The following is a 27140-nucleotide window of genomic DNA, read 5'->3' on the forward strand; positions in this document are numbered from 1 at the left end:
CCTGATTGTGCAATGCTGATTTTACCTGGTACTGCTTGACTGTCTGGTCTCATCAGGGCCAGATTTAGTACCCTAAGCTACTGAAGGTAATGGGGCCCTTTATATGTCCAGCTGTCCTTTGTCAACAACAAATTGTCACTGCTTTTTGTTTTGAATATATGTTATACGGTAATTTATGGACCTAATAGGTATCTAACAAATACGTATTTTATCAAAGTAATTGTTGAACTGAAATACAATTAAGAAGAAATACCGTATTTTTCGCCCTATAGGACGCACTTTTCCCCTCCCAAAAATGAAGGGGAAATGTGTGTGCGTCCTATGGGGCGAATGCAGGCTTTCGCTGAAGCCTGGAGAGCGAGAGGGGTCGGTGCGCACCAACCCCTCTTGCTCTCCAGGCTTCAGGAAGTTCTGCGCAACCCTTGGGAGACCGGCGCGAAGTCGCGCAGCTCTCCACAAGCCTGGGGAGACCGGCGCGACTTCCCACCAGGCTCCCTAGGCTTGCGGATAGCAGGCTATTCTGGGGGCTAGGGTTGGGGGAAGCTCGGGCTTCCCCTGCGCCAGCCCCGTGCCTGGGGGGGAAATAATTTTTTTTCCCTTTATCCCCCCCCAAAAAAAACTAGGTGCGTCCTATGAGGCGGTGCACCCTATGGGACGAAAAATACAGTATATTAATAGTGAAATACAATTAAGAAGAAGTATATTAATAGTGAAATAATTGTTAAGCTCTAACTTAAATTGATTTTTTATTCATAACAAACATACTAATGCAAACACATTGGCATTTGGCAATAGTAAAAGTTCATTTAAAAACACAGTTTACAAAGACTCGTAATCTAGTCTCTAGAAACTTGCTATAACATGAAATCATAATAGCAAACCAGTGGTATTTTAGGGAGCAGGCTAGCAGGCAGGGCCCATTACTTACATCCTAGGATCCTACACAACACAAAACACTGTTGCTGTATGTAGGTTTTATTATATTTGTTTTTTATCTTATATTTTGGAAATGTACATCCAGTTTTTCTTTCCTTTAATTTTTTGGGGGGCCTCCCAAGAGAGTGGGGCCCTAAGCTATAGCTTGTTTAGCTTATACATAAATCTGGCAGTGGGTCTCATTTTGAACTCCCTCTCCGAACAGTACTCAGGGTGTCTCTCTCTCTCTCTCTCTCTCTCTCTCTCTCTCTCTCTCTCTCTCTCACATCTATCTATCTCTATATCTATCTATCTATCTATCTATCTATCTATCTATCTATCTATCATCTATCTATCTATCTATCTATCTATCTATCTATCTATCTATCTATATCTATCATCATCATCATTATCTATCTATCTATCGTCTATCTATCTATCTATCTATCTATCTATCTATCATCTATCTATCTATCCTTACCATTTTAAGTGACCACTTGATGCAATTGATTTGATGGACATCTAACCCATGCAAGTTTATATTACAGTATATTGTTCGTTTTAAGAGTGCCTGGAGATTCTTTGTGTCATTTTGTGGGTTTTTTTTTTAAACCAGTTAGGTTTATTTAAAGCTTGTGGTCCTAAAAACAAAAAACCTCATTTTATCTGATCTACAGGGAATCATTTCAAGATAGCTGAAGAAGAAGGTAGAACTTTTTCTACAATATCTCCAGAAGAGACGCCAGATCCCGATGAAACCTTTGGAGAAGGTGAGAAGGGGATGATCTTGCTCCTTCACAGGATCTCACCCACCCACTAAAAATTAAAGATCAGGGTGTGTCTGCTCAGCTCAGGAATTTGCAACTAGTATCAGAACTGACCTCACAAATCCTTTTGCACTAGAAATCCACTCCTGGTTTTCCTCCTAACATGCCTTTTCAGCATCCTAATTTAAAGCAGGTGGGGAGTGGTGGGAATCTTTTTAGTTGTTGAAGTTATGAATCTGCAACATAGCTCAACCAGTAGCGCATGGGAGTCCTAATCTCTGGATCATGGGTTCGAGCCCCATTTGGGGCAAAAAAATCCTGCATTGCAGGGGGTTGTACTAGACGACTCCTGTGGTCCCTTCCAACTCTACAGTTCTATGATTCTATGATCAGACAGTTGGGGGGGGTCAGGGACCATGCTGAGGAGGGCTGGACTGAGAAGGAATGGTGGGAACCTCCCCCTACTCCTGATCCGGATCCTGACTCTTCCCAGGAGCAGGAGGACAGTATAGATTTGGAACAGTGGTTTGCAGAGGGCCATAGTTCAGAAGGCAGAAGCTGGGAAATACTGGATGGGGAACAGCTAGGAGAAGGAACACTGGGAAAAAGAGAGTTAACAGATTCACAGTCGTTGGACAGCATTCCTCCGATCTCTCCAAAGTCGAGAGGAGCTCAGAAAGCTCAAAACAGAAAGCACAGAGGTTTCAAACTCAGATTACAAGATGTAGTAGTGACGTAGATTAACAGTGATGGAAGGGAGTGTAATTCTTAATTGGGAGTACCGCCATTTCGAGGAGATCAGTTCTTTGTTCTCTTGCTGTGATTATTAAAGTTTCCAACCGGTAAGACATTCCTTTCTTTGATCTTCTTATCTATTGCCATGGGGGGAGGAAGCCAATTCCCCAAAACCTGATAGGGGGTCGTTGTTGTTTAGTCGTTTAGTCATGTCCGACTCTTCGTGACTCCATGGACCAGGGCACGCCAGGCACTCCTGTCTTCCACTGCCTCCTGCAGTTTGGTCAAACTCATGCTAGTAGCTTCGAGAACACTGTCCTACCATCTCGTCCTCTGTCGTCCCCTCTCCTTGTGCCCTCAATCTTTCCCAACAGGGTCTTTTCCAGGGAGTCTTCTCTTCTTATGAGGTGGCCAAAGTATTGGAGCCTCAGCTTCAGGATCTGTCCTTCCAGTGAGCACTCAGGGCTGATTTCCTTCAGAATGGATAGGTTTGATCTTCTTGCAGTCCATGGGACTCTCAAGAGTCTCCTCCAGCACCATAATTCAAAAGCATCAATTCTTTGGCGATCAGCCTTCTTTATGGTCCTGCTCTCACTTCCATACATCACTGCTGGGAAAACCATAGCTTTAACTATACAGACCTTTGTTGGCAAGGTGATGTCTCTGCTTTTTAAGATACTGTCTAGGTTTGTCATTGCTTTCTAGGTTTGTCATTTTGTCATAGGGGTCAGTTTCCTACAAATCACTAGGCGATCCCAACCTATTTTCTGCCTACCCTGGCATAAAGAATGCTAGGGAGGACCATAACAAGAAGAAGGTGTCCAAAGATAGAATCAAATTATATGACTCGGATTTCTACTTCTTTCTATAGTTTGTGACCGGTTTACGTTCCTGCAACTGAGAGATAATGGAAGAGTCAAGCGAGTGCTCCCACAGTTGGGGGAGATGCTGTACTGCTTAACCGACCGATGCCCGGAGGACTTCGAGTTATACGGATGTTACTGTGGGCAGGAAGGAAGAGGCCACCCAATGGATGAACTGGACAGGTTGCTCCTGCCAAACACTTTTGACACAAAATAGCAGCAAGCAAACAATAACCTCAGCAGCACCAGCACACATTTCTGCAGTAAAATACATTTAATGTTAAAAAATGGGTATCTCACCGTTTGTGCCCCAAAAGTTGCCTAGGATGGCTTGCAACATAATAAAAATATATAGTCAACCCATGGCAGCCATTTTGCATTGGCACTTTTCAAGATATTTGTTCAGACAGTTCATATTTTTTTAACCTCCTCCTCTCCCAAATGCACGGGTCATTGATAAAATGAATGAAATCCAAAGAAATACAGTAAATAGAAAGAATTTCAGAAAGACAGAAGTGGAATCTAGACACTTATTTAAAAAACGCTGTGAAAATGCTTTAAAAAAAAGTTTTAAAAATATATTGAATTTGCCATCTAATGTTTCATTTGTATAATGCACTTAAAACCCACTTAAAACATTATATTTGCAGCTGTATGGCTGAGTCCAGAGTCTCAAACATTCAAAGCACACAACTTTGGAGAAAGAATCCTGGGAATTATAGTTTGCTAAGGGTGCTGGGAAATGTAGTGCTTTGAGTAATAAACCACTGTTTCTGTTTCTGATGGTTCCAGAACCATCCGTTGTCATGACCAACAGCCAATTTTTGGATAATTCCAAGGCGTTTGACGAAAGTGACCTAGAAAAACACTGACAAATTTCTAAGGGATCCAGACATTCAAAGCAATACAAAGAATGCAGTTCTGCAGAAGAGACTTAACACTTTGGCACTTTTTGCATAACTACAGGTGCTGCTTTTCTCATCACTGCTGCCTGGAGCAAGTCAAGAAACTTGGATGCCGTCCAGAAAGAAATTTGCGGTCTGAGGTTGTGTGCTTTGATCGCACGCCAAAGTGTAAGTTTGGGATGAAAGATGATTCCCTTCTTCACTGTTACAATGAAAGAAAACATAAACATCAGTACCAGTTGCTGGAGAACTCAGAAGGAGAGGGTGGTGTTGTGCTCAGGTCCTGTTTACAGGCTTCCCATGGCTGTTGGGTTGGCCACTTGTGAGAACAGAATGCTGGACCAGATGGGCCACTGGCTATTTTTATGTTCTAATGATAGGTTTTTTTTACCCACTACGTGTAAGGTAAAGGTAAAGGGACCCCTGACCATTAGGTCCAGTCATGGCTGACTCTGGGGTTGTGGCGCTCATCTCGCTTTATTGGCCGAGGGAGCTGGCATGCAGCTTCCGGGTCATGTGGCCAGAATGACTAAGCCGCTTCTGGAGAACCAGAGCAGCGCACAGAAATGCTGTTTACCTTCCCGCCAGAGCAATACCTATTTATGTACTTGCACTTTGATGTGTTTTTGAACTGCTAGGTTGGCAGGAGCAGGGACCGAGTAATGGGAGCTCACCCCATCACGGGGATTTGAACCGCCGACCTTCTGATCAACAAGTCCTGGGCTCTGTGGTTTAACCCACAGCGCCACCCACGTCCCTTCCCACTATGTGTAAGAATGCTCAAATGGGAACATCATCTGCATAGGGCCAGAGTTTCTACCTGCCTGCAGACTGTCTCACCAGTGGTGCATGCTCTAGTTATCTCCCGCTTGGACTACTGCAATGGGCTCTACGTGGGGCTACCTTTGAAGGTAACCCAGAAACTACAATTAATCCAGAATTCAGCCGCTAGACTGGTGACTGGGAGTAGCCACCGAGACCACATAACACCAGTTCTGAAAAGACCTACATTGGCTCCCAATGTTTCCAAGCACAATTCAAAGTGTTGGTGCTGACCTTTAAAGCCCTAAACGGCCTCGGTCCAGTATACCTGAAGAAGCGTCTCCACCCCCATCATTCTGCCCGGACACTGAGGTCCAGCGCTGAGGGCCTTCTGGTGGTTCCCTCACTGCAAGAAGCCAAGTTACAGGGAACCAGGCAGAGGGCCTTCTCGGTAGTGGCCCCCGCCCTGTGGAATGCCCTCCCACCAGATGTCAAGGAAGTAAACAACTATCTGACTTTTAGAAGATATCTGAAGGCAGCCCTGTTTAAGGGAGTTTTTAAATGTTTGATGTTTTGTCGCATTTTTAATATTCTGTTGGGAGCTGCCCAGAGTGGCTGGGGAAACCCAGCCAGATCTTTCAAAAGTCTTCAAGCAATCCTAATTGACATTTAGCTGCCCGAGGTAGAGGACAATATGACATTGTCTCCGCTCCAAGTACCAAACTCAGCCAGCCTAGCTGAATGTTCTTTCAAGGCCAGTGATGAGAGAGGCTCTTCCTGGGATCCAGGGCATACTATCTTGCATATATAGTTCTGTCCTCTTAACAGCAACAAGGTTGAACTCCAAATGTTATGGGCACTCCAGCTCCCATCAGTCCCAGACAACATGACCAATGGTCAGGGATGATGTGAATAACAGTCCAACAACATCTGGAGGATTGCATATTCCCCATCACAACTTTAGCCAAAGGGGGGGGGGGGGAGATATATTTCCAACATTTATATACTTTTTTTTTGCAACAAAGAGGTTTCTAATGCAGTCAGTAAAACCACTTAAATTGGCATAAATGAATGAGCAAATAAAATGGCATGAAATCAATGTAGCAATACCGCATTTTCAAAGTAACATTGTTTGATCTAGAGCAGAGATCTCCATTCATTCCTCCAAGGAAAGGGAATTCCATAGTTTGGGGGGGGGACTGCTTTGAAACCCCCACAGATTCCCACCCAATGTACAACCATTGCTGGTGGGAAGGGGAAAACCCCCTTCAGCTGACCTACAGGCCCAGGACAGGCTAGTAAGGGTAGAAGCATGTCAACAACAGGACCGCCTCTCCTGGTATGCCCCGCAGAGGACCTTAAGGTCCACAAATGACAACATTTTGGAGGTCCCAGGTCGCAATATGGTTAGATTGGTTGCAACTAGGACCAGGGCCTTTTCAGTACTGGCCCCGAATTGGTGGAACGCTCTGTCACAAGAGACAAGGGCCCTGCAGGACTTCACATCTTTCTGCAGGTCCTGCAAGACGGAGCTGTTCCGCCTGGCCTTTGGTTTGGACTCAGTCTGACCCTTATTTTTCCCTCCCCTTATGGTTTTGATCTATGGGCTACTTTTAAAATGAGGCTGCATTTTAAATTGCAATTTAACCTGTATTTTAAATTGCCCCCCCATTATGTTTTTACTGTAATTTTATTGGTGTTGGCCACCCTGAGCACAGCTGCCAATTTTCCTCTTTTTTAAGGGAAATTCCCTTATTCCGAATAGGATTCCTCACAAGAAAAGGGAAAGGCTCTGGCTGGGGAGGGCAGGGCAGGGTATAAATAAATTTTATTATCATCATCATCATCATTATTATCATTATTATTACAAGAAACCTAGGATGGGGGACTCAAAAGGGACAGCCATAGGAGCTGCCTCTGCTGCCTCCTGATTTGTTTGAGGCAGCTGCCCCACTTTGCCTCATGGTAGGGCCGGCCCTGATTGTTATCTAGTCCAGTTTTGACAAACAAACACGAACCATCTATTTCTTAGGTATCGGATGGACGATGTGCGAAAAGCTTCAGTGTTCCTGCGACAAGGCGGCGGCTGAGTGTATGGCGGCTGCCTCTTTCAACGAAAGCATGGGGTCTCCAAACAGACAAGCCTGTCCGGAGCCAGAGGTTAAATTGTTCTGCCGTAGGGGCGGGCATGAAAGACCCCTGAGCGGTGCTGGGATCAGCTCCAGGGCTTCCAGCGAGGAAGAGAGGAGCAGTGAGGAGACCGATCCGGTGAGGAGCCTTTTGGGAAGAAGGAAGAGATCAGCACGCCTGGCCCGGGGAATCTCCAGAGCTGTACGGCTGCAAAGAAGATAACCGGCGTTTCTCTTGCACCAGTTAGGAAGCTATCAGGAGTAGGGAATGTATGAAGTTAGCACTGTCTGTTCTGCTCTTTACGTGACATTAAAGTGAGCTGGTTTCATTCCTCTGCTGCTCGGCTCCTGCTGGATACATTGCTATCCCTCCTGCTGTTTGCTATGGCTCCATTATATTGTTTGTTGTCATCATTTTGTCATAATCTGTGCTGCTGAGTCACACTATATTTACAAATCAGTAGCCTTCCCTGCATGATCCTTTTCAAAGCTAAAGAATTTTTAGAGGGGTGGCCCTGAAAGTCTTTTGCAGCAACGATGACCCCCCCAAAAAGCTTGTGACACCTTAAAGACAAATTTAATAAATTTAATAAATAAATGTATATTCAGAAGTACGTCCCATTGGTTTCAGTGGGGCTTACTCACAGGTAAGCAATGTTACGATACGATAATGATACGGTAATCTTTATTGTCATTGTCCCATACAGAACAACAAAATTGAAAAAATCTACACCAGACATTCAAAAACCAACAAGCCTGCTATCCCAGCTGGTTAACCCCCTAAAAACTCTGATAGCCCATAATTAAATACAATATACTCCCACAGAGACTACCTTACACTGCGTTTAAAACCAAAATCGCATTTGGATAGAAACTGTTTCTCAGGCAGCTAGTCCTAGTCTTTATAACCCTGTACCTTCTTCCGGAAGGCAGAAGCTGAAAGAGATAATTTCTGCAGCTTTCTTATGACACCTGGAAGCATAGATTTGATCCAAGGTGGGAAGAGTGCACCCAATTATTCTCTCCGCAGTCTTTACAACCCTGGACAGCATTGGTTTTTCCCTGACCGTGCAGCTCCCAAACCACACACAGTTCATTTGACATAACTCACTATTTTGATTTCACCTTTCAGTATAAAGTTGTCATTCTATCTTGTTTAATCTCACTCAGGCACCAAGGAGGGATAGTTTAGTTAAAAATCAAGAAAACTGGAGTGGGATGGGGGGAAGGAGAACTGGGATTTTAAATTTAATTTTAGTTTTAAAATTCAAAATTAGAGTGGCCAAAATTGGGCAGCCAAATCTAGATGGTTCTTTCGACTTTGACAAAGAGGCTGCGACTTTAGCAGAGGAGCCTAGATAAAATCTACAGGAGAGATCACGTCTGCCCATGAGATAAAAATAATGGGTGATGCATTTATTTGACATTTAAAATTCACAAGACAAAGAAGATTAACCGCAATTACTTAGGAGTAAGCCACACTGATTCAATGAAATTTACTTATAGAATCATAGAGTTGGAAGAGACCACAAGGGCCATCGAGTCCAACCCCCTGCCAAGCAGGAAACACCATCAGAGCACTCCTGACATATGGTTGTCAAGCCTCTGCTTAAAGACCTCCAAAGAAGGAGACTCCACCACACTCCTTGGCAGCAAATTCCACTGTCGAACAGCTCTTACTGTCAGGAAGTTCTTCCTAATGTTTAGGTGGAATCTTCTTTCTTATAGTTTGGATCCATTGCTCCATGTCCGCTTCTCTGGAGCAGCAGAAAACAACCTTTCTCCCTCCTCTATATGACATCCTTTTATATATTTGAACATGGCTATCATATCACCCCTTAACCTCCTCTTCTCCAGGCTAAACATGCCCAGCTCCCTTAGCCGTTCCTCATAAGGCATCGTTTCCAGGCCTTTGACCATTTTGGTTGCCCTCCTCTGGACACGTTCCAGTTTGTCAGTGTCCTTCTTGAACTGTGGTGCCCAGAACTGGACACAGTACTCCAGGTGAGGTCTGACCAGAGCAGAATACAGTGGCACTATTACTTCCCTTGATCTAGATGCAATACTCCTATTGATGCAGCCCAGAATTGCATTGGCTCTTTTAGCTGCCGCGTCACACTGTTGGCTCATGCCAAGTTTGTGGTCAACCAAGACTCCTAGATCCTTTTCGCATGTACTGCTCTCAAGCCAGGTGTCACCCATCTTCTATTTGTGCCTCTCATTTTTTTTGCCCAAGTGCAATACTTTACATTTCTTCCTGTTAAAGTTCATCTTGTTTGTTTTGGCCCAGTTCTCTAATCTGTCAAGGTCGTTTTGAAGTGTGATCCTGTCCTCTGGGATGTTAGTCACCCCTCCCAGTTTGGTGTCATCTGCAAATTTGATCAGGACATCTGATGAGACAGGAAACCAAAATGATATCCTGCATCAAGGTACACCAGTATACAGTGCAGAAGATATGTAGTTATGTTCTCTGGGTTTCCTGTGGAGTTGTGAAGGGCTAAGCAATTTAAATCAGGACCCCATGCCCACCCTCTCCCTCCCTAAGCTCTTTGCCCCACAGCGAAAACCTACAGATATGGTTACCTGCAATTTTTCCTCCCTGAGAAAAATATTAAATTTGGAAGGGAAGTTACTTTAATCATGAGAAAGACAAGTGGGAGTCCTGTTATTATTTTTAATGAGGAAAAATCCTGTAAAATAATCCAAAATAGTCACATATGACTGGGTGTGGGGCAGCGGGGGGCAGTTTCATTAAAACAGACTGGCAGGCCAAATTTGGCCCACAGACCAGAGATTTCCCCATCCTTGGCTCAGCACATCACGAGGCCATTAAAAGCCTAAGGCAACCATAATATAACATGTAATTTCAGGAAGGCAAGTGCAAACAATGTGGCTTATTTTCCACTTTTCCCTTTATTTCCTTAAATATAGATTACAGAAAATGTGTTCTACATTTCACAAAAGCTTTTCATTAGGTAAAAGTCAGGGAAACATGAGCAATGAAAGGAATAAACTAGCCATATTTTCACTCTGGACAATTTTCAAATCTGAAGCGTGTGAATCTGCGTTTTTTAGGTTTAGCAGTGTTTTCCTCCAGAGAGTTAGGAAGCTAGAGAAAGAAATGAAAACAAAGAGCTGGACTATGTGGATCCCAGGAAAGGGGCTTTAGCGTTCGCACATGAATCCCAACTGGTCTGTAGAGATCTGTACCAAGTGACATTTCCCACACAGGGGTTTGTGTTTGTTGGATAAAGTGATGGATACCAAGAAGAATAAGAAAGTCAGAATTAACTCAACTATGAATGCTAGGTTCTGGTGCACAAAAACCATTGGCTGCTACAAGTCTTTTTTTAAAAAAACATTTAGAAAATATTTATTACATACAATGCAATACTGGAAGTGTGCAAGCAAAGGGAAGTTTTTTGGACACTTTGGAGGTGCTTCGTTCACACGCACCACTGAAGCAAAAAAGAAATCACATCTGTAGGGCTCAAGGTGTGGTTCTGGGGGTGGGGGGGTGGGATTGATGCTTCACGTTGATTTTAAGTTTTGTGGGGGGAAAGCTACAGGCACAAGCAACCTGGGCATTCTCCTGCTCCAGCCCCAATGAAGAACATGGAAGATGTGCCAGGAGTCTCTTGTATCAATCCCCCAAGCTTCAAAGGGGCACAGCATGGGGAAATGGCTCTGATGGGTTGCACATACAGTGGTACCTTGGGTGAAGTACTTAATTCGTTCCGGAGGTCCGTTCTTAACCTGAAACTGTTCTTAACCTGAAGCACCACTTTAGCTAATGGGGCCTCCCGGTGCCGCCGCACCTCTGCTGCGCAATTGCTGTTCTCATCCTGAAGCAAAGTTCTTCACGCGAGGTACTATTTCTGGGTTAGAGGAGTCTGTAACCTGAAGTGTATGTAACCCGAGGTACCACTGTACAGAGAACAGCCACAGAGAACATCTGCAGTGTCTTTTCTTTTGCTCAACAACATCAGACCCTCCAAGTGCCCCCATTTTCAGAGGGACGTCCCTGATTCATAGAAGCTGTCCTGGTTTCTGGTTTGATCCCGGAATATCCCACTTTTCCTTAAAGGTAAAGGGTAAAGGGACCCCTGACCATTAGGTCCAGTCGTGGCCGACTCTGGGGTTGCGGCGCTCATCTCGCTTTACTGGCCGAGGGAGCCCATGTACAGCTTCCAGGTCATGTGGCCAGCATGACTAAGCCGCTTCCGGCGAACCAGAGCAGCGCACAGAAACGCCGTTTACCTTCCCGCCGGAGTGGTACCTATTTATCTACTTGCACTTTTGACGTGCTTTCAAACTGCTAGGTTGGCAGGAGCAGGGACCGAGCAACGGGAACTCACCCCGTCACAGGGATTTGAACCGCCAACCTTCTGATCGGCAAGTCCTAGGCTCTGTGGTTTAGACCACAGCGCCACCAGAGTCCCTTACTTTTCACTTTTCCTTCGGACATCCCTATTTTAATTGGAGAAATGTTGGAGGGTATGGAGTTATCTGCCCCCCGAGCCGCCTGAAGGCAATCCTGTACAGGGAAGTATTTTTAATGTTTAATTATGTAGAGTGGTACCTTGGGTTAAGTACTTAATTTGTTCTGGAGTCCGTTCTTAACCTGAAACTGTTCTTAACCTGAAGCACCACTTTAGCTAATGGGGCCTCATGCTGCCGGCGCACTGCCAGAGTATGATTTCTGTTCTCATCCTGAAGCAAAGTTCTTAACCTGAGGTACTATTTCTGGGTTAGAGGAGTCTGTAACCTGAAGCATATGTAACCTGAGGTACCACTGTTTTTATATATGTCGAAAGCCGCCCAGAGTGACTGGGGCAACCCAGTATGATGTGGGGGGTATAAATATTACAATTATCATGATGGAATGGGGCGCCCCTATTTTCATTGGAGAAATGTTGGAGGGCATGCAACATGCATATGCACAACAACTTTATCTTGCACACGCAAAGTATTTTCCTCATACAAGGGATCACAGATCAAAGGAGCTGTATGACAACCTTAATACAGTTTGTGAATCAACGAACTAGGGAGTTTCCTGATTGGGGGTCCTCATGTTTCATTAGATTTGGCACCAGGTAATCTCCTAACCAGGGGACGCGGGTGGCGCTGTTAGTAAAACCTCAGCGCCTAGGACTTGCCGATCGCATGGTCGGCAATTCGAATCCCCGCGGCGGGCACTATTTCTGGGTTAGCGGAGTCTGTAACCTGAAGCGTATGTAACCCAAGGTACCACTGTAGTGTCACTATGTTGGCAGGGCCCATTAATTTTGGCTACCAGGAAGGGACACCTGTCAGACTTTTCTGGCTTTGAAGAGACCTTCTGCTGCTGACTTCCTTCCTTAAAGGTTGAAGTAGACGCGGGTGGCGCTGTGGGTAAAAGCCTCAGTGCCTAGGGCTTGCCGATCGAAAGGTTGGCGGTTCGAATCCCCGCGGCGGGGTGCGCTCCCGTCGTTTGGTCCCAGTGCCTGCCAACCTAGCAGTTCGAAAGCACCCCCGGGTGCAAGTAGATAAATAGGGACCGCTTACTAGCGGGAAGGTAAACGGCGTTCCGTGTGCTGCACTGGCTCACCAGATGCAGCTTCGTCACACTGGCCACGTGACCTGGAAGTGTCTGCGGACAGCGCTGGCTCCTGGCCTATAGAGTGAGATGAGCGCACAACCCTAGAGTCTGGCAAGACTGGCCCGTATGGGCAGGGGTACCTTTACCTTTACCTTTAATCTCCTAACCACCCGGAATAGCTCTCTCTTGGTGTAAAAATGGTGGCTGCTGTAGGAATAAAATAATAATTTAATAATAATAATTTTGTTATTTATATGCCACCCATCTGACTGGGTGGCCCATTCTAGGCAGCTGCCTCCAAAAAGATTAAAAACACAATAAAACATGAAATATTAAAACTTTCCCTATACAGAGCTGCTTTCGAATATCTTCTAAAAGTCAACTAGTTTATTTCCTTGACCTCTGATGGGAGGGTGTTCCACAGGATGGGCGCCATTACCCGGAAGGGTCAAAATCCTGCCGGGGCAATGCATATAAAAGCAAAGTCTGTAGCCCATTAGAACTGGCTTAACATGCTCGCAGCAGGGGTGGAACCTGTGGGTTCTCCAGATGTTGCTAGACTCCAGTCAACCTCTACCTGCAAGGCCAACTGTCAGAGACAATGGGAACTGTAGGCTAACAACATCTGGAGGGTCAAAGGTTAGCAACCCCTGGATTACAGGGTCCATAATTTCTTAAAACAATTATTATTTAAAGCATTGGTGCCCCATTCTTTAGCCAAACAGAAGACTTCATTATGAAAACTTCCCATTTTTTGAGAGTTTGGGGAAGAGTAGTCCTAGTGATTAAATCAGCAGCTAACCTGAAAAACGAACAGGGCCTAATGCTGTACCTTCATTTTATTCCAACACATGGATCTCCTACCATTTCTAAAGAAAATTTTAAAAAACAACTGAGACGAATGCAAAGTTGATTAAATTTGCTGACCTATTAGTCTTGACGTATACAGGCTAGGATCCGAAAACTTGCATGAAAAGTGGTGTGTGGCATTCACACTACAATTCCTCAGAAGATTTCTTACCCTGAAAAAAGAGACTTTTCGGAATCTGGTGGGTGCAGGACTGAGCTTACTTTCTTGTGGTGAGGAGCCCACGGCTGTGTGTTTTTATCTCCATTAAACATTTCTGCAGCACTCCATAGCCTCCCTAGTTTCTTGATCTGAAAAAGGCCTGTGGCATCTTCCCCTGGACTTTATCTGAAGAGTGGAAAAAGCCAGAGTATGTGTTTGGGTACATGTGACCACCAAACCCTTGAGACTGCTGCGCTTGCCAATTTTGTTCTTAAGGGAAATTCTTCCTCTTTCCTGTCTTTTTTTTAAAAAAGGAGTCTTTCCATGCTGGTTTATTTTAAAATTCCAGTGTAGTGTGGGAAGTCCTGTAAGCCTAAAAGTATAAAAGGGAAGGCTTTACTTAAAAGACAAAGGCAATGACCAGTTGCTAGGTGCAGACAGTAGATAGCTCCTTTGTGCTTACAGAAGGGTCTGGCTGAGATGTCATGGAGCTTTTTTCTGAAACACAGGCACCCAGGAAGACTGCATAGCGCAGACCATTGGAGAGATGCTGTGTAGAATGAAAGGCAAGACATTCATACACACTCCTTGGCCACCTCGCAAGTCAGGTAAGTGCAACAAGTGTTCCTGGCCCACGAGAATTTCGCATAAATTTTTATCCCTTCTGTTTTCTGAACGCTGTTTCTTTTCTCATGAATTGATGGGGAATGGTTGGGGAGGTGGGGGAAGCAGGAGAAATCTTTGGCACAACACTCAATGTTATCTACAGAACAACAGGGAAGGGCAACAGCCCTGCTGATTATTATCACATTCTTTACACAACATTTTGCAGTTCAGCTTTAACAGAATATTACACTCTAACCTTGCACAGGCAATGTGTTGACACCAAACACATGGGCCGATGAAATTTAACTTAACCATTAAATCTAGTAAAGCACATACAAATTAAGAGGGCTATAGAATACAGTCATACCTTATGTTGCATTAGGTTCATGTTGTGTCTTTTCTGCTTGCGAACACAGAAAACCTGGAAGTGTTTACTTCCGGGTTTCGCCGCACGTGTGCGTGCAGAAGCATTCTGTGCGCTTTGTGCATGCACAGAAGCGCCGCTCTAGTTGCGGACTTTTCGGGGTGCGAACGGCACCCCAGAACGGATCGTGACCGCAACTAGAGGTACCACTGTATGCTATTGCTGGACAACAACAGTCTAAAGATATACAAGTTTCGTCAACTACAAAGGTTTGCTAAACACACACACACAGAGAGAAATACTTCACACCCATTTCACAGTTCGGCACATTATGAAATACTTATCCTCTTTAAAATGCCTTTACCATATCCCTTGCCATATCAAATATATAACTCGCTTTCCCTTTAATTGCTCCAAAGTTCTCACTAACAAAATACTCTGCATTTCAAAACCACAATCTGTAAGAAATTATATTCCTTTAGAAGGGGAGGGGGGATAGTGCAATTTCAGAGACCCCAACAGAAAGCTTCTTGCCTTTCAAGCAAGACGCCCTGACCGTGGGCTGGTGATGCAGCCCCACAAACATGGGGCAAATCCTCCAACTGCCAGCAGTGGGTGGAAGGGAGTGCCCCATATGGGACAGTCAGCATAGGGAGCCTCATGCACGCACGGGTCTCCACATTATAGCCTTTGGCAGGATGCACAGCACATTCCAATACTCTATAACAACAAGTGTTTATGGCTCCAAGACATTATATGGAGCTTTCCGGTTCATGTGGCCAGCATGACTATACCGCTTCTGGCGCAATGGAACCCCCTGACGGAAACCAGAGCGCACAGAAACACCATTTATCTTCCCGCCATAGCGGTATCTATTTATCTACTTGCACTGGTGTGCTTTCCAACTGCTAGGTTGGCAGGAGCTGGGACAGAGCAACGGGAGCTCACTCCGTCGCAGGGATTCGAACCACCGACCTTCTGATCGGCAAGCCCAAGAGGCTCAGTGGTTTAGACCACGGCGCCACCCGTGTCCTATATGGAGCACCGCCACTGAAAGGAATACAAACTTTTATGGCTGCATCAGGATGCTGATCCAACAGGACAAATCACACATGTGACAGAGGGAACCATGCGTGAGTTTTCCCAGGCTGAAAGTCCAATCTAAGAAGAAAGTCAAGTTGCTGCCAATCGCTTGGGGTGGGGTGAATCCCAGACTCCACCAACAGATAAGTGGTAGCAATAAATGCTACTCGTATGCAGCTCCAGTTCCTGGGCTGGGATTCTAGTGGCCAGGCTTCCAGGAAGGATATTGCAATCGCTTCACACCAACTGGTTGTTTTGCTGCTGCCAGCTAATGCAGGCATAGGCAAACTCAGCCCTCCAGATGTTTTGTGACTACAACTCCCATCATCCCTGACCACTGGTCCTGTTAGCTAGGGCTGATGGGAGTTGTAGTCCCAAAACATCCGGAGGGCCGAGATTGCCTATGCCTGAGCTAAGGCACGGTTTGGCTACACATTTTGTCTGAACCCAGGCTTAGCTTTCTCCAGATAAACTGAAGGTTGTAAGCCAAACCTTCATTCCAGCTTGTGGCTTGTCTGCAGTCTGGGTTTTGACCATGTGTTAAGCCAAACCATAGCTTATCTCCATGCAGTGCAGAAGTAAAATGACTAGGGAGGTGTGATACAGCTGCAATATTGTCTCTGGGATGTAACACGTTTGTGCAAAAGCAATGATTTGGGCTTAGCATGCAAACCAAACCACTGTGTGTGCAAAACTTCCTCTCCATGCATGGATTATCTTCTTTATCACAACAACTTTAAATGTATTTCAAGCCTGTTTATAACTCTCATAGTTCCTCCCTGGGAGCTGTAAATTCTATGCAAACAAAGAGCTACCCAGTGCTGTAAATATATCAGTGTTGCCCAAAACACGTATGTCAAAACAGGTTACAAAATCTCATGGTTAAAAAAAAGAAAAGAGCCCATCCAAAACTGCACTTGCAAACTGTAGTCTAAAATTACAAAATGCTAAGATATAATAAACAAATCGGAGGGGGTGGGACGAAAGAAAGGTTTGCCTTCCAAATAGTAATTTTTTTTTTTTAAAAAAAAGATGTCTTGAATTCAGTGGAGATGAATAAGGACCCCTCCAGAAGTCTTTTTCATTATGAAGATTTGTGCTCATAAGCAATCTTGCTTTCAATACTGTTTGTGCCTGTTTTGGGTGGAAATACTGCTTTGTTTCCAATCGGTGCATGTCCCACGGCTTCCCTGCTGAAATCCTGCAACGTTTCATGCCTCAAATGTTCTCTTCCTTTCTCTTGTCCTGTTCACGTTGCACAATAGCGCATGAGTGCCCCACCAGCTGGCAATAGTGCAGTTAACACTGGGGAAAACATCAGAGAACTCTTTCACAGCTACAAAGGGACTCCTGCTGCGGTGAGGCCTCGGACCATCAGCTGTGGGGAGGACTGCAGGGCCTGCTCCCTTCCAGGGCCTTCTCCAACTGGCCCAGGGGGCGTGGCCCAGGCCCTCTCTCCCAGCTATAAAGGGACTCCTGCTGCAGGAAAGCCTCGGACCATCGGCTGGGTGAGGACTGCAGGGCCTGCTCCCTTCCAGGGCCTTTTCCAACTGGCCCAGGCCCTTATTTGGAACAAACTTTTGGGGAAGTATGGGAAGTGTTCTGCCATTGCTTCCCTGTCCCAGGTGGTTAATGTGCTTTAAAATGTCCTCAAGCAGTCGGTGGCAATTTAATTTTTTATTCTTTATTTCCTTTTTTCCTTTGTTGGGGGTGGGTGAGTGGGATGGATATTTGGTTGGGGATTAAATTTAGTATAATTGTTCTGTTCCTTTTTGTTGTTGTTGTTTTATTGGTTCTGTATAGTTTGTGTTTTGTTTTTAAGGGGCGGGATCAGGGCTGCCTGGGAGTGGCTCCCCAGCCAACACGATGGCTGGGACAAGTTCCACAGGGGGGGGGGGGGAATCACTAGGACATCTAATCTCGGTGATCATGGGCAGGAGGCGGAGTTACGCTAAGACCAGACCATGTCATTACCGAGGAGGCAGGTTTAGTCGTTGTTTGAAGACTATCCCTGCCTCCGGGTCTGGCCTTGACCGGATGGATACTGGAATCAACAGGGGAAACCCACATGACCTGAAGGTGTTGCTGTGTAATACCAGGTCAATGAATAAAACCACTGCCATCCACAACCTGATTGTGGATGGAGGATTTGACCTGGCATGTGTGACAGAGACCTGGTTGGAGGAAGCAGATGGGCCTGTCCTTGCCGCTGCTTGCCCACCAGGTTTCTCTTATGCACAGCAACCCAGGTCATGTGGGCGGGGAGGGGGGCTTGCAGTGATTTTTAGGAAGTCACTAGCTTGCACCAGGCGCCCTACTGGGAAGATCCAGTTTTCTGAGTGCATGTTCTGGAAGTTGGGCAATAGGGGCAGTACAGGATTCCTTTTGGTGTACCGACCTACCTGCTGTACCAAGGATTCCCTGTCTGAGCTGCTTCAGGTCGTGGCGGATTTTCTCCTGGAGACACCTAGCTTGGTTGTCCTAGGGGATTTTAACATCCATGTCGACACGACCTTACAAGGGGCTGCTCGGGACTTCGTGGAAAGCATGGCCTCCATGGGGCTGTCCCTGAATAAGTTTGGCCCAACTCATAGTCATGGACATGCCTTAGACCTGGTGTTCACCTCTAGTGACGTGGGTGATCTGACACTAAGTAAAAGCGAAACGAAAGAAGTGCCATGGTCAGATCACTTCCTGGTGCAACTGGACTTCTCTGCGACCCATCCCCTCTACAGGGAGGTGGGACCAATTCGGATTGTCCGCCCCCGCCACTTAATGGATCCAAATGGTTTCCAAAGAGTGGTAGGGGATGTTTTATCCCATGTTGATGGCCTTTCAGCTGATTCCCTGGTGGCCCGCTGGAATGTGGAGTTAACCAGGGCTATCAACTGTCTGGCTCCGAAGCGCCCTCTCCGATTGCATGGAGCCCGGACAGCCCCGTGGTTTTCTTCGGAGCTGAGGGCGATGAAACAATCGTTGAGACGGTTAGAGCGTCGGTGGCAGAAAACTCACTCCGAATCTGACTAGACACAGGTTAGAGCTCAACGTCGAGCCTACCAAGGGGCGATAGCGACGGCGAAGAAGACTTTCTTCACCGCCTCTATTGCATCTGCAGAAAATAGTAGCAGGAGACTCTTTCAGGTGGTTCGCAATTTAACGGAACCACCTTTACCACCGGGGCCTTGTAAAGACCCCAAGATCTCCTGCAACGATTTTGCAAAGTTTTTTGCAGATAAAATCACTCATATTCGGAAGGAGCTAGATACCACCGTGGGAGCAGGGCTGGGGTGGGAGAGTGCTAGAGCTCTGTCTGGTCAAGTTGCATGGAATCAATTTCAATCCGTTACTCCCGAGGATGTGGACAGGCTGCTTGGACGCGTGAAACCAACCACCTGTCTCCTTGATCCTTGCCCATCCTGGCTAATAAAAGCAAGCCGGGAAGGGCTGGGCGATGGGCTCTGCGGGGTGGTGAATGCTTCCCTCTGTGAGGGAACATTCCCAGATCCGCTGAAAGAGGCGGTCATTAAACCACTTCTTAAAAAACCATCTTTAGACCCGGCCAGTATGGCCAACTATCGCCCAGTCTCAAATCTTCCATTCTTGGGCAAGGTGATTGAGCGCGTGGTTGCTGAACAACTCCAGGCATGCCTGGAGGATGTGGACCATTTGGATCCCTTCCAATTGGGATTCAGGCCTCATCATGGGACTGAAACTGCCTTGGTTGCGCTGGTTGATGATCTCCGGCGAGCTAGGGACAAAGGTGAGAGTTGTTTCCTAGTTCTGCTGGATCTCTCAGCGGCCTTTGATACAATCGACCATAACATCCTTCTGGACCGTCTAGAGGGGCTGGGAGCTGGGGGCACTGTTATACAGTGGTTTTGCTCCTTCCTCCTGGGCCGTGTTCAGAAAGTGGTGGTGGGGGATGAGTGTTCAGACCCCTGGGCCCTCACTTGTGGGGTGCCTCAGGGTTCCGTCTTCTCCCCCATGCTTTTTAACATCTATATGAAGCCACTGGGAGAGATCATCAGGGGTTTGGACTGGGTGTCCATCAATACGCAGATGATACCCAGCTCTACCTCTCTTTCAAATCAGAACAAGTGAAGGCGGTGAAGGTCCTGTGTGAGTGCTTGGAGGCGGTTGGAGGATGGATGGTGGCTAATGGATTGAAGTTGAATCCTGACAAGACAGAAGTACTGTTTTTGGGGGACAGGGGGCAGGCTGGTGTGGAGGACTCCCTGGTCCTGAATAGGGTAACGGTGCCCCTGAAGGACCAGGTGCGCAGCCTGGTAGTCATTTTGGACTCACAGCTGTCCATGGAGGCGCAGGTCAATTCTGTATCCAGGGCAGCTGTCTACCTACTCCACCTGGTATGCAGGCTGAGACCCTACTTGCCCGCGGACTGTCTTGCCAGAGTGGTGCATGCTCTAGTTATCTCCAACTTAGACTACTGCAATGCACTCTACGTGGGGCTACCTTTGAAGGTGACTCGGAAACTACAACTAATCCAGAATGCAGCAGCTAGACTGGTGACTGGGGGCGGCCGCCGAGACCACATAACACCAGTCTTGAAAGACCTACATTGGCTCCCAGTACGTTTCTGAGCACAATTCAAAGTGCTGGTGTTGACCTTTAAAGCCCTAAACGGCCTCGGCCCAGTATACCTGAAGGAGCATCTCCACCCCCATCGTTCTGCCCGGACACTGAGGTCCAGCGCCGAGGGCCTTCTGGCGGTTCCCTCATTGCGAGAAGCAAAGCTACAGGGAACCAGGCAGAGGGCCTTCTCAGTAGTGGCGCCCGCCCTGTGGAACGCCCTCCCATCAGATGTCAAAGCAATAAATAACTACCTGACACTCAGAAGACATCTTAAGGCAGCCCTGTTCAGGGAAGTTTTTAATCTGTGATATTTTAGTGTATTTTTGGTTTCTATGGAAGCCGCCCAGAGTGGCTGGGGAAACCCAGCCAGATGGGCGGGGTACAAATAATAAATAATAATTATTATTATTATTATTATTATTATTATTATTATTATTATTGTTACTAATAAAGTAACTAATCATGTGGAAAGTCCGGTATAGAACTATCCCTAATGCACTATTACTGGGACACAGCAGAAGTGTTGGAGAATTCACCTATAAAAACAAAATGAAAACATAGTCAAAATATAATGTAATCTGCTCTGGGCAGACACCCCATTAAACTCGGTGAAATAATTTTCTGAGAAGCCAAAAACCTGTCTTTTTGATGAATTCAGAGGACACTCAATACACACAAAGATCAGGAAACTTCATCTCGTAGACTGGGATGGACTGGTAATGGTTGTGCCCAGTGTTGATCGCCACCGTTCCAGAAGGGCTTGGAGGAGGCCTGGGGAAAATGGAGAACAAATAGAGGCATTGTTTTTAGGCTTTACTGCATGTTCACAAAAGTGTTTGCGATGAGGCACTCATTTCAGGTTGTCGCCTGCCTGGGGTACTGTTGGGAGAAATATCAGGGTGATACCCAATACCCCTGTGGGTTTGCCTGGACAACCCTATCAGATCAATTAACAGGCATTTATTCAGCACTGAAATGGACACCACTATAACCCCACCTGGGAAGGGAAGAAAGTGCCGAGGAGATTGAAAGATACAGCAATATTTATGGTTTAAGCCTTCCTAAACAACAGGTATTCTGTCCAGCTAAGTCATATGTCATAGCTACAGCTTTCTGGTATAGCAATTGTCTTCATCCTTATCTCCTTCATTCTGCTGTTCAAGAGTTTGGTCACTACCCGAAGGAGTCTCAAAGCAGCTAACATTCTCCTTTCCCTTCCTCCCCCACAACAAACACTCTGTGTGACTAGCCCAAGGTCACCCAGCAGCTGCATGTAGAGGAGCAGGGAATCGAACCCATTCACCAGATTACGAGTCCACTGCTCTTAACCACTACACCACACTGGCTCTCAACTACAATATTCAATGGCTCTCTGCTAAAGTATACACAACTACTCAACTTTACAGCGCATGTCTGTAGGAAAATGGTTGCTTATGCATACAGGCATGGGCAGAAGTTTCTTACAGGGTCAATAAGACGCTGCTTGGAGCATGGACAACGCGTGAACAGTTCATGCTATTTAGTGATTGGTCCACGTAACATGGTCTGAGACTGGCGTGATGATACTGTACTGTCTTTGTTTGCTTCTGATACATTGTTGTATCACTTTTGCTGAACACTACAATAAAGGCGGGCAGCAGCTTTGGAGGCTGTGAGATTCCTTCAAAATCCATCTTGGTGTGAGACTGTCTCATTCAAAAAGACGAGCAGGCCTCGTCATTTGGCGCCCCGTGTGACTGATTTCGGACTTCACGTTGCTTCTCAGCGCTCACCTCGCCCGGTAAGGGTTTCAGACGCATCAATCATCATCTTCGGATCCCAGGTGAGCGCTCCCTTACGTTTTCTGCTATCATGGGGCAGTCTCTTTCACCACCACAAAAGAAGTTTTTTGATGAACTTAAGTTTCTTCTTGCCAGCAACAATCTTGTTGTGAATGATGCTGATCTCAAGGCCTTAATTGAAGCTCTTGACACCCATTTTCCCTGGTACCCCCAAGATGCTACGTGGGATTTGAAGGAATGGGAGAAAATAGGACATTTTTTTTCAAAATCACCCGGAGATTGATGTCAGAATTTTACATGCTTGGTGCTAAGTTCACAAGGCTATGTCCTTTCTAAATCCTGCAAATATTCTCCTTGCGGTAAAGCCTCCTGCACCTTCCGTGTTTTTGTGTCCCTGCCTGCCAACGGCACAACTTCTGGACCCGCCGGCTTCTGTCTCTTCGACAGCTCCAGATCCTCCCGTATCCACGGCTCCTCCACCTTCACTCCCACCCCTGCCTTCGCTTTCATGGCCACGCGCCGCTTCCTCCACTCCTCTTCAAGCAGCTCTCCGAACAGTCGTACCGTTGCTGGAATTTGATTGTGTTATACCTAATCTTTTCCCTGTGCTTGCTCCAGCTGCCCCCGGTGGCGGGCCTCAAAGGCATGAACAATCTGACTTGCGATTTATAAAAGAGTTATCTTCCTCTGTTGCCCTGCTGCTGGTGTTGTGCCACCTCCTCCAGCCCCTGCCATGCTTACACAGGCTGAGATTTTCGATGGACTGACGGGAGGGGGAAATTTCCTTGCCATTGCTCAGCAATTGGCCCTGGATCCTCAGTATTGGGAAGCTACCACTGCCGCCGCTCAGGACGCTTTGGCTTCAGTCCCAGATGACAAAAACTAGAGAGGGGGTCGTTGGGGCACTCTTAAAAGGCAAGTTCAGGATGTGGCAGCCCAAGAAGTGATTGTGCGTCAGCTTGCGTTTGACAATGGCAATGAAGATTGTAAGCAAGCGCTGCGCCCTTTGATGACAACTCCTAATATAGCCATTGCAGATATGCTCAAGGCCTGCCAATCTGTGACCACTGAAATACATATAGCTCGTCTGCTAGCCACTGCTCTGTCCTCCACTGGGTTTCAAACTCCTGCTAAGGACAAAACCTGAGAAAAGCTTGAAGTGGGTTTTCTTCTGCCATCCGGGGGGGGGGGGGCAGAGGCACCTGTGTGATTCAGTTCACAAAAGACAGGCCGCACCGAAAACATTTTACAAGCAGGTTTTTACCCTTTTTTCCTCTCCCCCTTCACAGATTCTTACATATGTTGCTTTTTCGTTCCCTGGCTCTGTTCCCGGAAGTATGTTGCAAATCAATGTACCCAGACAAGGTTGCCTTGAATCTGAGAAACGAAAGCGTCTTTGTTCTCGGCTCTGGGTTTCTTACAGCGATTTTTTTTTTTGTTGCAAAGAGGATGGCTTGGCTCGTGCTTTTTTTGTCTTAGAGGAAAAGCAGTTTTTAAAATGTTTTGCTGTTATGGGAAAAACCCCATGACTTGAAGACTGACAACGGCCCTGCATATATTTCTCAGGCCTTTTTCTGACTTTTGCTCTCTGTGGGATATTAAGTTGCTTTACAGGACAAGCAATTGTTGAGCGTGCCCATTTGACTTTTAAGACCCTCCTCAACAAGCAATTGGGAGGTCGTTCGGCTCCTGTCCCTGAAATACCTAACATTGTGCATCAAGTGTTATTCACCTTAAATCATCTGTTGTATCCTCACAACAGGAATTTTACACCTGCTGAGCTTCACTTCAGGAGGGAAGAAGTGTTGCAGCACCCTTTAGTGTCTTACAGGTTGCTTCCAGACCCGGGGTGGAAAGGTCCAACTTCCCTGATTTCCTGGGACACCAGCGTCTTGAAACCATTCTTCACCCTGTCTGCCGGTGGAGATCTGCCATCTGACTTCAATCCACACTGCAGCTGGAGACATCGCCACGTTCCTTCCAACGTGCCTTCTACAGCTGTTCCAGTGTTTCCTGGCATGCTGAAGGGCCACCTTTGTCCTTATCGCATTGGCCCTCCTACCTCCTGGGAAGCCACTTTGATTACCAAGTACCAGTACAGTTTTGCTGCATCTTGCCTGGGGAATGAGCCTGGCTTTGAAGGATGCCCTCTCTCACCACACTGGCCTTGCTTGGATTTTACCCCCCAATAACGAATACCCCATTTTTGTGTGTTGCTACCTACAACTGGGGTTGGAATTTTGGTTCAGTACAAGGAACAGTGAATGCAGCCTATTTACAGCAAATGGGCTCCTGTGTCTGCAAGAATGGTTGTGTTGCTTCCTCTGGATTGTGGTTTTTACATGCCAATCATCGAGCCACGAAATATCACGCAGGTTGCTCTGAAGCAGCCATTGGAGTGATTTACCATTCTCATTCTTATTGCCTCCCTGAACAATCAGTTTGGCATCGGCCTCACAACTCTAAACACCTGAAAAACTCTGTAAGATGATGCCGTGATGCTCCCTTACAAAAAGCAAGAAAACCTGAGCTATATCATCAGATTTGGAGTAATAATACTTATGTTAAGGACATAAATCATTTTGCTTTTATGCTTAATTTTTCTGATTGTTGGGTATGTATGCAGAGGTCTGGCATTTATTATTGCATGGTATTTTAGTAAATGCTTCATATAAGATTAGCAATAATATGAATGATGGTCGTACAAATTTATCTCCTGTGTTTTTGTCGCTTGTAGAAACAGCGTCTCATTGCTTTTGTTTTAATCACAACAGAAAAAAATTTTTAGGTCATTATCCATATGTTTTTGGAGTTTGTGCTTTAATTCATTCTCATTTTTGTATGTATATATCTGATCAATCAATCAATATTTCTGCAATAATTGATCACATGGAACAAATGATAGCTCATAATCCTTTGAATCCACCTGAGGGTTTTGACCCATGGGAATGGCTATTCTCTTGGTTACCTAATGGTTTCATGGTTAAGAAAAATTTTGTTGATTATAATTGCATTAATTGTTGGATTTGTAATTCTCTGCTGTTGCATTCAATGCTTACCTTTTTTGCTTGCTCAATACAGTGCATGGTGGAATAGACCGTGTCTAGCCCCTCTGGGCTGACTAGAAGGATTTATGTGGCACAATATAAATGCTTAGCAAATTCAGTGTATGATGCTGATTAAAGTCATATTCAATTGCACTTAAATAAATAAATAAAGAAAAGAGGGCATGTAGGAAAATGGTTGCTTATGCATACAGGCATGGGCGAAAGTTTCTTACAGGGTCAATAAGACGCTGCTTGGAGCATGGACAACGCGTGAACAGTTCATGCTATTTAGTGATTGGTCCACGTAACATGGTCTGAGACTGGCGTGATGATACTGTACTGTCTTTGTTTGCTTCTGATACATTGTTGTATCACTTTTGCTGAACACTACAATAAAGGCGGGCAGCAGCTTTGGAGGCTGTGAGATTCCTTCAAAATCCATCTTGGTGTGACACTGTCTCATTCAAAAAGACGAGCAGGCCTCGTCACATGTCTGACTTACTCATAAACCCCCTTCAACATATTTTGGTTCTTTCCATAACATTATACTTTGGAAGCTTCAGCCGTCTGGGGTTCTTTTAATTGTCCAATCACCCCACTTATGCAACCATTTTATTTATTCATTCCCCACCCTTTTCTCCCAGATTGGAAGGTAAGGCAACTTACAACATTTGGGGGGGGGGGGAAGCACGAAATAAAAAGTAAGCGCAAACAATAGCTAAAATACAGTGAAAATATCTTTAGAACCAGCAATTACAATCCAGTTTTCCCCCACAGCAGCCCAGTGGGCAGCACCTGTCTGAATAGAAAACTCTTAGCCTGCTGGTGGAAGGATAGCAGAGAGGGAGCTGGTCTGACCTCTTTGGGGAGGGAATTCCACAATATGGGAGCAGTCGCAGAAAAAGCTCCCCTCTTGTGTCACCACTAACTGTGTCTTTGATGTCAATGGGGCCAAGAGAAGGTGGGCTTTGGATCTTAGCAACCAGACAGGTTTGTATACAGAGATGCAAAATTTCAGGTAGCCTAGGATTCACCTAGTTGCCCCACCAAGTCAACGGTCCACCAGTCGCCGCTGACCCTAGATAACCTGGCCCCAGGCTGCTTTACGCTAGTTAAACTTGTCAGTTTGCATTTCTTAGTACAGAAAGTATTGATCTGATGTGCATAGATCTTTCCTATTCTAATTAATTCAAGAGGGTTCTGGAAGCTTTTCTGTGTGAAAGAAACAAGCAGAAGGTTCATGATGTTTGGGTTATTCCTTCAGAGAAGCTGAGTACAGCTGGCTTAAACTCTTATCTCTTTCAGTCAAGGTCATGCTGACTATAAAAGGCCAGAAGGAGCATGGGTTTTACCTTTTTCTTTCTATCTCTTTTCCTTCTGGTGTGGTGTTCTGTACATAGATAGTGTTAAGGTTCAGACTTATTATAAATTATTGTAAGTATAAGTTAAGTCTGCTGCAACTGGATTTCTTATGGACGGCGCCAATCCTGAGTGTATTGGATTTGTGACTGTTATGCTCATTTGCCTTCGGTAGCAGTAAAGCTCTGCTGGATAAAATACAATTGCCTCTGGTCTATTTTTCGGGAATCCTGCAACGTGTTTAAGTGGTTACTCTGCTAACTATACACTGGAATCTACTCTGGATCAATCTTAAGTAGAATTCCAATGAGAAAATTATCATGGGTTCCCCCGAAGAATCATAGGAAATATACTGTGGGAAAGGTGTGATGAAGCCAATTACAGAGATTGTTACCACCACCACCACTCCTCACAGCACCGCAGTTTCCTCATGAGGGTTTCCTGATGAGAGGGAATGCCTGCTAAACCAATCTAACTCTGTAGGGCAGAAATGCTCTTTGAGAAAATCAGTTTAGGTCTACTCTTACTAGCAGTCTAATCCATGGGTAGGCAAACTAAGGCCCGGGGGCCAGATCCGGCCTAATCGCCTTCTCAATCCGGCCGGGGGAAGATCCGGGAATCAATACGTTTTTACATGAGTA

General features: G+C 45.8%; 2 protein-coding genes across 7 annotated transcripts in view; one reads left to right on the top strand and one right to left on the bottom strand.

Annotated features, from left to right (window-relative positions):
* Positions 1 to 7413, top strand: part of OC90 (otoconin 90) — a 29184-nt gene extending 21771 nt beyond the window's left edge. For all 3 annotated transcript variants that reach the window (XM_083450579.1, XM_083450581.1, XM_083450580.1), the window contains 4 exons: positions 1593 to 1685; positions 3289 to 3463; positions 4247 to 4353; positions 6980 to 7413. In XM_083450579.1, the coding sequence (XP_083306705.1) occupies positions 1593 to 1685; positions 3289 to 3463; positions 4247 to 4353; positions 6980 to 7299 (695 nt within the window). In that variant the 3' untranslated portion in view covers positions 7300 to 7413. The remainder of the gene's footprint in view (positions 1 to 1592; positions 1686 to 3288; positions 3464 to 4246; positions 4354 to 6979) is intronic.
* Positions 7414 to 12764: 5351 nt separating this feature from the next.
* The window catches only part of EFR3A (EFR3 homolog A), a 99785-nt gene continuing 85409 nt past the window's right edge, over positions 12765 to 27140 (bottom strand). The window contains exons 24-26 of one of the 4 annotated variants that reach the window (XR_014513747.1): positions 20950 to 21083; positions 20758 to 20848; positions 16748 to 17046 (exon numbers count right to left, since the gene is read on the bottom strand). Coding sequence is in view for 3 of the 4 variants with exons in the window: in XM_083450518.1 (XP_083306644.1) it covers positions 20814 to 20848; positions 20989 to 21083 (130 nt within the window). In the remaining variant the exon portion in view is untranslated. Of the gene's footprint in view, positions 14032 to 16747; positions 17047 to 20754; positions 20849 to 20949; positions 21084 to 27140 lie in introns of those variants that run through there. The other 3 variants (XM_083450520.1, XM_083450519.1, XM_083450518.1) reach the window with 3 other exon arrangements.

This window comes from Podarcis tiliguerta (genome assembly GCF_965153285.1).
Source record: "Podarcis tiliguerta genome assembly, chromosome: 7".
NCBI classification, from domain to species: Eukaryota; Metazoa; Chordata; class Lepidosauria; order Squamata; family Lacertidae; genus Podarcis; species Podarcis tiliguerta.